This window comes from Oncorhynchus clarkii, chromosome 7 (genome assembly GCF_045791955.1).
Source record: "Oncorhynchus clarkii lewisi isolate Uvic-CL-2024 chromosome 7, UVic_Ocla_1.0, whole genome shotgun sequence".
Classification (NCBI taxonomy): Eukaryota; Metazoa; Chordata; class Actinopteri; order Salmoniformes; family Salmonidae; genus Oncorhynchus; species Oncorhynchus clarkii.
This window is the reverse complement of record NC_092153.1, coordinates 32172799-32185859: the sequence shown is the minus strand read 5'-3', so window position 1 is coordinate 32185859 and position 13061 is coordinate 32172799. Positions and strand designations below refer to the sequence as shown.

General features: G+C 41.0%; 1 protein-coding gene across 2 annotated transcripts in view; it reads left to right on the top strand.

Moving 5' to 3' along the window:
- Positions 1-13061, top strand: part of LOC139413195 (chromodomain-helicase-DNA-binding protein 6-like) — a 98305-nt gene that overhangs the window by 10396 nt on the left and 74848 nt on the right. For both annotated transcript variants that reach the window (XM_071160297.1, XM_071160295.1), the window contains one exon: positions 5403-5947. In XM_071160297.1, the coding sequence (XP_071016398.1) occupies positions 5403-5947 (545 nt within the window). The remainder of the gene's footprint in view (positions 1-5402; positions 5948-13061) is intronic.

Genomic DNA, 13061 nt, shown 5'->3' with positions numbered 1-13061 from the left:
AGAGGTGTCATTTACATCATGGTCTGTTTTTATGTTCTATTCATGTAAAAAAAAAAAAAGCATTCTTTCTATAGGCAAGATGAATGCTGAACTTGTTTTCAATGTCACAAACCTCATTAAGAGCTCTTTCTGAGAGACTGACTATCATATTTAGTGGTTGACTTTCTCCCTTTTGATTGTTCAGCCGGAAGACTGGGGAAAGCAGCTGTTGACCAAAGCAGGGGGGCAGGCTATAGGTAGCATCTGTCTAAGTGCAAAATGGATGAAATGTCAAATAGTCCTGTCAGCTGGCAACAAAAGGGTTACCATAGAGACGGCGTGTTTACGTTGCTGCTTGATACAGAGCCTGTTTCCAGGGCTATGGCCCTGATTCCCGGCACTGGGAGTCTGATTCATTGACATTATTATCCTCCTGTGCATGAGTTGTCCCATATGCCCCTCCACATGTCCTCAACCTTGGTTTATAAATAACATGTTGCTCAAAATGGGACTGCACCAATATAGCCCTTATCACATGAAGTGTGCCATATCTGCTTTTACACAAACTTCTCTACTGGGATGTGATATGCTGCTAATTCTCACGAATACAATTAGTGTTGCTATATTAAATCAATGATTTTTCTCGAACAGTAGGTGTTTAAAAAAAATATATATAAAAAATAATGCTTTCTGGGACTATTTTTTTTATTTGTTACTGTGTAAATGTAAGTGTACATCTTAGCATTTACTCTTGATTATGGTTACATGATGTGCTTATCATTTTGTAGCACAATATGAACACAAAAGCATAGAGGAACAGATTGGGTCAGACTAAGACATCCTGGTGATGAATGCCAAGCATTTCTGTGTATGACCTTCACTAATGGCTTGATTTAGCTCTTGTTTATACTTGTGTAAAAATGTCATGGCTCAAATAATGTTCCACCCATCAGAATTAAAATATTAATCTGGGCCCCCCCAAAACTGGGGACATCGGGTACCCCAAACCTTTACCACAATACATACCTTGACAGTTTTCAACAATCCTGGTCCTTGTCACGGACTATAAGTATCTGCGAGCACAAGTTCTACTACTACACATTAATTCATGCCGGTCAATTTGATAATCCAGACATTCAAATGATTAGCCGACACAACTCATTACAGTATAATTACAGTATAGTTGCCAATTGAGTTTAGCCAGCATTCCCTCAATATCAAGTCTATAGTCCAGTGGTTCCCAAACTTTTTATAGTCCCAAATCCCTTCAAAAATTTTACCTCCAGCTGCGTACCACCTCTAGCACCAGGGTCAGCGCACACTCAAAAGTTTTTTTTTGCTATTGTAAGCCTGCCACACACACTATACAATACATTTCTTAAACATAAGAATTGTGTGAGTTTGTCACAACAGGGCACAAATAAGACCAGGGCGCAAATAATAATCAGAAATGTTACTCTTTATTTAGCCATCTTACATAAAACTTTATTTGTTAATTGAAAATTGTGAATAACTCACCACAAAGAAGGGTGTGCTTGAAAGGATGCACATAACTCTGCAATGTTGTATTGGAGAGAGTCTTGGATTTAAATCATTTCCCACACAGTCTGTGCCTGTATTTAGTTTTCATGCTAGTGAGGGCCGAGAATCCACTCTCACATACAGTGCCTTGCGAAAGTATTCGGCCCCCTTGAACTTTGCGACCTTTTGCCACATTTTTTGTGAAGAATCAACAAGTGGGACACAATTATGAAGTGGAACGACATTTATTGGATATTTCAAACTTTTTTAACAAATCAAAAACTGAAAAATTGGGCGTGCAAAATTATTCAGCCCCTTTACTTTCAGTGCAGCAAACTCTCTCCAGAAGTTCAGTGAGGATCTCTGAATGATCCAATGTTGACCTAAATGACTAATGATGATAAATACAATCCACCTGTGTGTAATCAAGTCTCCGTATAAATGCACCTGCACTGTGATAGTCTCAGAGGTCCGTTAAAAGCGCAGAGAGCATCATGAAGAACAAGGAACACACCAGGCAGGTCCGAGATACTGTTGTGAAGAAGTTTAAAGCCGGATTTGGATACAAAAAGATTTCCCAAGCTTTAAACATCCCAAGGAGCACTGTGCAAGCGATAATATTGAAATGGAAGGAGTATCAGACCACTGCAAATCTACCAAGACCTGGCCGTCCCTCTAAACTTTCAACTCATACAAGGAGAAGACTGATCAGAGATGCAGCCAAGAGGCCCATGATCACTCTGGATGAACTGCAGAGATCTACAGCTGAGGTGGGAGACTCTGTCCATAGGACAACAATCAGTCATATATTGCACAAATCTGGTCTTTATGGAAGAGTGGCAAGAAGAAAGCCATTTCTTAAAGATATCCATAAAAAGTGTTGTTTAAAGTTTGCCACAAGCCACCTGGGAGACACACCAAACATGTGGAAGAAGGTGCTCTGGTCAGATGAAACCAAAATTGAACTTTTTGGCAACAATGCAAAATGTTATGTTTGTCGTAAAAGCAACACAGCTCATCACCCTGAACACACCATCCCCACTGTCAAACATGGTGGTGACAGCATCATGGTTTGGGCCTGCTTTTCTTCAGCAGGGACAGGGAAGATGGTTAAAATTGATGGGAAGATGGATGGAGCCAAATACAGGACCATTCCGGAAGAAAACCTGATGGAGTCTGCAAAAGACCTGAGACTGGGATGGAGATTTGTCTTCCAACAAGACAATGATCCAAAACATAAAGCAAAATCTACAATGGAATGGTTAAAAAATAAACATATCCAGGTGTTAGAATGGCCAAGTCAAAGTCCAGACCTGAATCCAATCGAGAATCTGTGGAAAGAACTGAAAACTGCTGTTCACAAATGCTCTCCATCCAACCTCACTGAGCTTGAGCTGTTTTGCAAGGAGGAATGGGAAAAAATTTAATTCACTCGATGTGCAAAACTGATAGAGACATACCCCAAGCGACTTACAGCTGTAATCGCAGCAAAAGGTGGCGCTACAAAGTATTAACTTAAGGGGGTGAATAATTTTGCACGCCCAATTTTTCAGTTTTTGATTTGTTAAAAAAGTTTGAAATATCCAATAAATGTCGTTCCACTTCATGATTGTGTCCCACTTGTTGATTCTTCACAAAAAAATACAGTTTTATATCTTTATGTTTGAAGCCTGAAATGTGGCAAAAGGTCGCAAAGTTCAAGGGGGCCGAATACCTTCGCAAGGCACTGTAGGTACGTGTTTGCAAAGGGCATCAGTGTCTTAACAGCGCGATTTGCCAAGGCAAGAAACTGAGCGCAGCCCAATCCAGAAATCTCGCAGTGTCTTCTGATATATAAATACAATTTTCCCAGAACCGCTTATTTCAATTTCGATTAGGCTCTCTTGTTCAGATATCGATAAGTGGATTGGAGGCAGGGCATGAAAAGGATAACGATTCCAGTTGTTTGAGTCATCCATTTTGGAAAGTAACTGCGTAATTCACCACCACAACTCACTCAGGTGCTTCGCTTTATCACATTTGATATTGTCCGTAAGCTAGAGTTAATTTGCAAACAAAAAAAATCAAACATTGATGGAAAGAACTGTGTGTTGTCCTTGTTAATGCAGACAGAGAAGAGCTCCAACTTAATCAATTTTGTCCTGCACATTGAATGTAGTTGCGGAGAGTCCCTGTAATCCTAGATTCATTGATTTAATATGGGTAAAAAGTATAGAAAATGTCCTGAACTTTCATATTGCTCAGATATAGGACTGAGACTTCCTTATGATACATCTTTAAAAAAAAATATATTTTTCCATGAATGAATCAGTTTATTCAATGCATTTCTATGGGCTAATAGCAGTAAGGACAAATTCAATGTTTCATCAAATATATATATATATTATATATTTTTTTTTTACCTAAAAAGGAGTCTTAAAATTCTAAATCAAAAAGCTAAATGATCCTTTGTATGACTCTTAAACAATTCCATATGTTAGCTTAGTAGAACCCCCAGCCCCTTTTCTACTTTACTCATGGATACCATTTTTACGTCTGCATGCGGTTTGAAGTGCAATTGCTTACTGCCGTTAGCGCAATGACTGGAAGTCTATGGGAACAGCTAGCAAGTCTATTGGAACAGCTACATGGCCTTTTTCCAGTTTATTTTGCATTGTTGGAGTCGTGTTCCTCAAGTGATCACATGAAAGAATAATATAGTAGACCAATAAGAAACTTTCAAATGTCTCTGCCAACTTGTTTTCAGCTTAGAGATCTCTCATTTTGCACTGATTTGATGCAACTTGCTCCACAGTGTGGATCGGGAATTACTATTCAATTGTAACTATTGGGCTGGTCCCCTCCACCGCTCTGCGTCTTAGGCCACTCCCAGATAGTCCTGGCAAAATGCTTGCTTGAGAAATTGGTGGGGGGGGGGGTATTTAATTTTTTTGTACTTTGTTTTTACCATTTGGCTCTATTTATTTTTATTTATCGTTACCCAGAAATGATTTATGGATTTCAAAACAGCTCAGACCAGATCAGGGACCTTGGTGGTGGTGGTCAGACCAATCACTGCATGGCCAACTCCAAGCACCCCAGGATGGGCGGGCCTTTTATTTCATATTTCTTCACTCTAATCTTCATTCATACCCAGTTTGCAATGCCATGCTAATAAAATTGGTTTCACAGACTTTCATCCTCCAGCTAACTGCATCTTTTTTTTAACCAAACTGCACTCACTTGATTACAAAATATGTCAGATGGAGACTTTCCGTTCAAATGATGCATCCTCACCTAAATCTATAATTTTGTGGTCACTGTTGGGAGAGGTCTACCTGTTGCACTGCTCTCATCAGGTGTAGAGAGAGTACACTTGTCCAAAGGTTCTGGGGTCCTATGAATCTGCGTTGGCTTATTAGTATTGTGCACAACTTTGTTGTATCAGTTAACCAGCACATGCCCTCTGACTGCTTGCATTTCAAGGAGTAGTCATAATGCGTCATGGGGAAGTTTTATTGTGGAGTTTGTTTATCCATAGAATTGAACTGCATTATGACAGCCCAGATGTGCGTTTTGAGGAAGGGATCGAGGAACATGGAGACCCTTAATGGAATTCTGAACATGCCGTTAAATATCGGGGGATTTGCAGACTTTGGGTTTACCCTCTAATTTAACACGGAAAGATTTGTCACTATATTAGGGTCTCTGAATATGTGGAGAATTTGATTGTTTTGTTGATTTTTGTTGCCATTGTGTAATGTGATTCTGAACACTGGCAAACATGGTTTACATTTGCAGATGTACGCCCTGTAACGACCATTCACTCTCATTATGACTGCAAGATAGAGGCATGACCTGCATTTTTTTCCTAGCCCTTTATCTTTCTGTATCTTCATTGCACCATTCTTGTTCTTTTCCAGATGTCCACCACCCACTTACAAAAGTACACTCTAGCTACAGCAGCCTCTAATGCAACTGCCCAAAATGCACAAACTCCATTTCCCAGGGGTACCCTGGGCTCTAAGGACCAGATCAGGGACCTTGGTGGTGGTGGTCAGACCAATCACTGCATGGCCAACTCCAAGCACCCCAGGATGGGCGAGGCGAGCACTAGCTCGGTCAGCCCCTGCGCCCCCTCGTCACCCCTCAACAGTGAGGAGGACGATGGAGGGGGCGGGCGGTGGGCGAAGAAGAAGAAGAAACAAAAGAAAAAAGACAAGTGGGGCGAGCCTGGCAGTGCCTGGCAGCACAAGGGCTTGGAGAGAGACATGAAACCAAATAAAAAGAGGGAGCAGAAAGAAGGGAAGGAGCTGCTGCTGCTGCGCAATTTCAAGGAGCCCAGGAAGGTGAAGGCACCAAAAGAGGTGAAGAGAGGGAGAAAACCCAAGGTGCAGGCCCTGCCCCTTCCTCATTCAGAATGCAAGAGCGCCCCCTCTCCTCCCAGACAGAGGGGCCGCAAACCCAGGTGAGGGGCTTTTGATCTCTAGTGCATTCACTGTGTTTTTCCAATGGTGTGTCGCAACCAGGTTCTCTTGGTTGATTAGCCGGTAAAATCTTGGTTGTATTTAGAGACATGGTTGTGTTTGTCTAGTGCGGAATAATCCCATTAAAATAATTTAGGTGGGCTACAAGAAGTCAGAACCCCTGCTGTTACTCTGCTTTAACTCTTAACTCCTAACAAAGTTGATTTTACTGTTTAATGGCTCCCCGCTTCACATTTCTCCCCAACATTTCTAATAAAAAAGACATAATCGATGATTCATATGAAACTATTTTTGACAATTGCCGATTTTTATTGTAGTAGTTGGAATTTGGTTCAATCATGATGAATAGAATCATGTGGCTCAAAAAAAATATTTGTAAATCTCAAATTTAAGTTAGATTTTTTTCTGTACCTTTTTGCATTATGTAGCAAAAAAAAAAACTTGTTTTGTAGATATTTCAAGTTGATTTGGGTATTGAATTTGTGGGACATTGCAACTCCATATGACTAAAACTAGGAAAAGTACATTTCCTGAAGAAAATGTGTATGCTTGCTTAATCTGTCTAAAAATATTTTTATTTAACTAGGCAAGTCAGTTAAGAACAAATTCTTATTTACAATGGCGGCCAAACCCGGACGACGCTGGGCCAATTGTGCGCCGCCCTATGGGACTCCCAATCACGGCCGGATGTGATGCAGTCTGGATTCGAACCAGGTACTGCAGTGATGCCTCTTGCACTGAGATGCAGTGTCTTAGACCACTGTGCCACTTTACCAACAAAACAGACGCGTGCGCAACTATGGGGCAAAACAGACTGTTTACATGTCAACAATGTTTATTAAAAACATATACATTTTATACAATGAGCACTTGTTGTCTCTCAAATACATTGTTGGTTAACTAGCTAGCGAATTTGAGCCATATTAGCATTGACATGAAATCTGCCGAAACACAAAACAAGACATGGTATCAAGAACAAGATGAAACTAGCTTAAATGAGTCATTTACGATTCCTCACATGGCAGTTTCTTGTCATTGTTGGTAACTATCGGGCTATCCAGAATCACAACTCATGTACTTCTGCCCCAGTGACACGTGCATATCGTTTCCGTGATGTTGTCAGCTAACCCATCTATAGTAGTGGGAGATGTTAACCCTTTGACATGTACGAGTACACAGGTGTGAGGATTTTACAGTGGTCCCCACTGCGTATGCTCAAACCGGTCTGATTAGAATGTCTAGTTATGATCGACGCAACAGTCAGTTGTACGCAGTTTATTTTTGGATGCAGATGTTAAGACTTTCACCGAAGTAGCAGCAGTATAATGCCATTCTAAATCCAAATCGGAAACTGTAGGCTACGTTAGTCCTAGTGCTAACTGAGGAAAGGGTGAGCTAACACAAACGGCTACCTGTCGGCTGACAGAAACCATAATATGAATTGGATAATAGCAATTACTACAGGAAACAAAAATATAAATGCAACATGCAACTATTTCAACAATTTTCATATAAGGAAATCAGTCAATTAAAATTAATTAGGCCCTAATCCATGGATTTCACATGACTGGGCAGGGGCACAGCCATGATTTTCTTTCCCCATAGAAGGTCTTCATTACAGACAAATACTCCTCTGTTTCATCAGCTGCACCAGTGGCTGGTCTCAGATGATCCCGCAGGTGAAGAAGCCAGGTGTGGATGTCCTGGGCTGGCGTGGTTACACTGGGTCTCCGGTTCTGAGAACGGTTGGACGTACTGCCAAATTATCTAAAATGACTGGTGGCTGCTTATGAACACAATCTTCTGGCAACAGCTCTGGTGGATATTCATACAGTCAGCATGCCAATTGCACGCTCCTTCAACTTGAGACATGTGGCATTGTGTTGTGACAACTGCACATTTAAGAGTGGCCTTTTTAGGGCCCCCAGCACAAGGTGTACCTCTAATGATCATGCTGTTTAATCAGCTTCTTGATATGCCTCACCTGTCAGGTGATTGGATTATCTTGGCAAAGGAGAAATGCTCACTAACCGGGATGTGAAGAATGTGTAGATGGCGCCGACAGAGGGCTGCCTCGCTTCTAGTTCTTACAAAAACGAAATACTGTAAAGTTTCCTATGTGTTTCTTACATTGTTAGCCTAGAAAATTGTAAAGTGGTTCCTCCTTTTAAAAGTTGCGAGCTTACACCGCAGGACTTAGAGGTGGGGTGGCAGGTAGCCGAGTGGTTAGAGCGTTGGGCTAGTAACCAAAAGGTTGCAAGATCGAATCCCTGAGCTGACAAGGTAAAAATCTGTCGTTCTGTCCTTGAACAGGCCATCATTGAAAATAAGAATTTGTTCTTAACTGACTTGCCTATTTAAATAAAGGTAAAATTAAATAATACCCAGCTTCATTGCTCCCGACCACCACAAGGGTCTGTTGGGTTGGAGTACTCATTATGCATTTTGGTCCCATGACGTTCTTCAGCAAAGATTGCTGACAAAACATTACGGGGGAAGCAAATGTTCAGCTGGGCCTGCTATCTATCCTTTCACCCTCCTCCAAAAAATACAAGTGTTTGCCATTATCAACAGTGGCACTGAGGCTAAAACAATATCCTACATAGTGTGGGATGACCGCACCTAAAAAGGCTGGAGACTCATAACTAATCAAAGAGCATGTATATGTCCTGACTAAAAGATGATTCAGTGGTAGGGTTAACTTGACATTGCAGCACAGCAGATTCTCAGTAGACAGGGGGCATGGGATGTCAGATTCCAAATTTTCCTCCTGATAAAGCAGGTCCTCCACCTGCTGAATCTGGAATGCTCAGAATAAACAAATCTGTATTAGTGACGATACATTTGGCAGTGACAGTTGCTTGATAGTCCTGTGAAAATGGCTGAGTGTTTGTGGTGTAAATCTTTAAATTAGCAGCTGACATCTTAAGGTTTTTTTTATTTAATAATTAAAACAGGTTCCGTGTACAACAAGACAGGAAGCGAGAAAAAGAACACCGAACAATTGAGTTACCTCTGGTTATGGACACTATTGCCAGCGATAAAGCTTCCACGGCCTGTTCCTCGGACAGTGAACATATGAGTTGCTGTGAAAGGTTAGATGAATTCAACTGAAAATGGCGAGCACAGGCGTTCGTAGCTAAATGTTTTTGGTTAGCTTGAGAATAATAATTGCATGATTTATCATTCTACGGTATGTATGTGTAATATATAGTAGAATATAGTAGAATAGTAGAATGTTATGAACCGACACTGAATCGTAGGAGCTAACTACTATCTCCTAAAGCGCCTTAGGGCCAGATGACGAGCAGTTGCCATACCAGGCGGTGATGCAACCAGGCTCTTGATGGTGCAGCTGTAGAACTTTTTGATGATCTGGGGACCCATGCCAAATCTAGGAGCTAACTACTAGCTATGTAGAAGTTGGATGGAAGAATGCCCAGTGCTGCTTACCTGAGATGCCATCATCACGCAGTCCTTCGTAAGTGTCTGCTATGACTTCCTTTGTGTCGGAAAGAAAGGCTGACCAGTTTTGTTTGTAGCCAAACTGACACTCAAAAAATTGCCAAAATGGAGGGTGGTTAATAGCGAAATTAAATTGGAGTTTTGTTTTCAAATACATTTTTTTCTCAATATTTTTGTGGTATTAAAATGCATAAAGTTTTGCGCTCTATTACAAAAGATTTGATTGCAACATTTAAAAAAAAATTTTTTTACTTAAGGAGTATTTTTGCTTTCAGAACAATTATTTTTGTTTGAAAATAAAGTTTTAGTCTCTACAAAAATACATCAATTTGTTGCAAGTTGGGGAGGGGGGCTAATAGCTGAACAATAGACTATTCAACCTTTACTAAAGAATAGTCTAATAGCCGAGCTAGGTGTGAAAAACCCCTGTCCTATCACAGACCAGATTTGCCCTAACGACCAAGTGGGAGTTAGAGCACTGATGATGCTTTTGGGTCCCAATGCACTACTGTGTCTCTAACTGACAATGAATGGGCAATAGAAACCAAATAATAAACTGATAATTGTGCACGACTTCGAACCCTAAACCTTCTTGCCCGAAGTCCAGAGCAATATTGACTGTGCACCAAAATCAGGCTCAAGCAGCAGTTGATAGGGCGCCTCCTCACGGTAGCTTGCTACTCAATCAAATGACTTTTCAAATAAGTTACCTTACATGTTATGGTTTGTTAGCTACGCTGTCCTTACGAGCCACATAGCTAACATATCGGTACATACTGCTGCAATATGCTATCTACCTAACGTTAGTAGTTATACATCAAACTTGCCAGTATTTTAACTATAGGCTATCTAACTACCCAATGTTTATTGACTTGATTATTCCCGTCATTCTTAGCTTAGCTAAGTGGTATAGTTGTTGTGCGTTCTCAATGGACATTCAGGTGCTTTCATAAAGTCGCTCTGGCTATCTACTCTGATTTTAGAGCACTCTCGTCTGAGTGTACTAGAGCGCAGAATAATGAATTTACGATCGCTCAACACACGTTGAATATGGCCGGTGTCAGTAAATGTCGTCAAAAAAGCGTAATTAAATTGTTTCCAGCAGCACAGTTAGTCACCAACGCTCTGGTTAACACAACTGCCTAACCAGCTCTGCTAGAGCGAGTAAAATGGTCAGTGGTCTCATTTGTGTCTGGAAGTAGCTAGCCAACGTTAGCTTGGGTGCTTGACTGCCATTGTATTTATTTATTGCCATTCATTATTTATTTACTAAATACCTAAATCACACAGAATTACATATACACAGAATGCAAATTGTCATACAGAAAACGTCCCTGGTGGACGGAGCCGACATGACGGCTGGTTACACAAAGGGGGTTGGGCTTGAGTGAAAGAGCGGGAAGACTATCATAAATACAGTATCTTATGCATTCTAAATTACCGCCCATTTGATAAAGGAGAATGCAATAAATATTTACTCTGAGCTGCGCTTCGGTAGGTTGTTCGTAGATGCTGGCCGTGTTGCCCAACAGAGATCTTCCTTGTCCCTTTTAAGAGTGTCTCTGCGGGTAAACTGGATACTTGGCAGTGTCGTGTTTGTTAGAAGAGTTCCTTTGTCCGTCCTTTCCTAGCCCACGTTTACAGCGGCCGCTGCTAAGTCAACGGCTAGGAGGTATCACTTCTATAGTGAGTAAGAGTTCAAAGTTCACACCATTCGCAACCAAAGCTCAAGCTGAGGTTAGCTTAGTTCTGTAGTTGACATGTTACTCCTTTTAACGATGGACCGTCGTCTTCACGTCCTTTGGAACAGTTTATTATTTGAATCCTTCTGACATCAGACCGCAGAGGCTGCAGGCCTCGCGTACTTGGAACAGGAGGTTACATTTTTGTCAAGGGCTTATTTGGTGGAGGGAGAGAAGGGTGTGTTTCATAGTTTATAACCAATGTCTCTTCATAGGGGCAGGCCACTGATTGAGCAGAGCTCTAACCTTATGAAAACCCAATTCTTTCATTTGGAAGCTAAGATTACATTGAATCTTTTCACAAATAGTTTCATATTTAAACATTTAAATTGCACAATTCCATGTGAATCTGATAACTATAATCTGTAGACTTTACACGATACAGTTAAGAATGTCTCAGATGACAAACGAAATGACATCATATTCATTAAGTACCAACGTATATTCTCCGCTGGTTGGATTACCGAAATATGGTTCCTTTCCCCCCCACTGTTTGATTTTCCCAGACTCTCTATGTTTAACAAAGGCTATTCAAGAGTAGAGTCAAGAGAGAGCGGGAAGGGAGAAAAGTATTTATGGGGGGGTCATAAACCTTACTACCCACAGGCCAACGTCATGACAGTGTAATTGTGATAACATACAGGAACTAAAGGAACTTCATTGGACTTAATGCAAACTGGAAACCATACATCCTGAGGCTACATTTGTTGTAACTGGGGATTTTAACAAAGCAAGTTTAAGGAAAAGACTGCCTAAATTCTATCAGCATATAGCGACTGTAGTACTCGCACTGCTAAAACACTAGACCTCTGTTACTCCAACTTCCGGGATGCATACAAGGCCTTCGCCCACACTCCTTTTGGCAAATCTGACCATGACTCTCTTTTGCTCCTCCCTTCCAATAGGCAGAAACTCAAACAGGAAGTATACATGCTAAGGATTATTCAAATGCTCGTCTGACCAAACGGAATCCAAGCTTCAAGATTGTTTTGAGTACTCGGACTAGGATATGTTCCTGGAAACTTCAGAGAATAATATTCACTAAAATGGCAACGGAGTTCACCAGGAAGTGTATAGGAGATGTTATACCCACTGTGACTATTAAAACCTACCCTAACCAGAAACCGAGGATAGATGGCAGCATTTGCACAACAAAGTGCGAACCACTGCATTTAAAAATGGTAAGGTGACTTGGGAATATGGAAGAATACAGAGTTGGAATTCCCACCAAGGCCATCAAACAGGCAAAAATGTCAGTATAGAGTCGCAATTCAATGGCTCTACACACGATCACTGACTACAAAAGGAAAACCAGCCGTGTCGCTGGACACGGACTTCTTGCTTCCGGATAAGCATAACACGTTCTTTGCCCGCTTTGTGGATAACATTGCCACCGACGCAGCTTGTACCAAGGACTGTGGGCTCTCCTTCTCTGTGGCCGACGTGAGTTAGACATTTAACTTCTTGACGCTACCAATCCCTGTAGCGGGATAATTTTCGTCTGCAACCGCTGAATAGCAGTCAAATAATATTACTAGAAAATATTAATATTCATGAAATCACAAGTGCAATATTTTGAAACACAGCTTAGCCTTTTGTTAATCACCCTGTCGTCTCAGATTTTAAAATTATGCTTTACAGCGAAAGCAATCCAAGCATTTGTGTAAGTTTATTGATAGCTATACTAAGATACACTTAGCATCAGGAAGCTTGGTCACGAAAATCAGAAAAGCAATCACATTAACCGTTTACCTTTGATCTTCGGATGTTTTCACTCACGAGACTCCCAGTTACACAGCAAATGTTCCTTTTGTTCCATAAAGATTATTTTTATACCCAAAATACCGATGTTTGTTTGTCGCGTTATGTTCAGAAATCCACAGGAAAG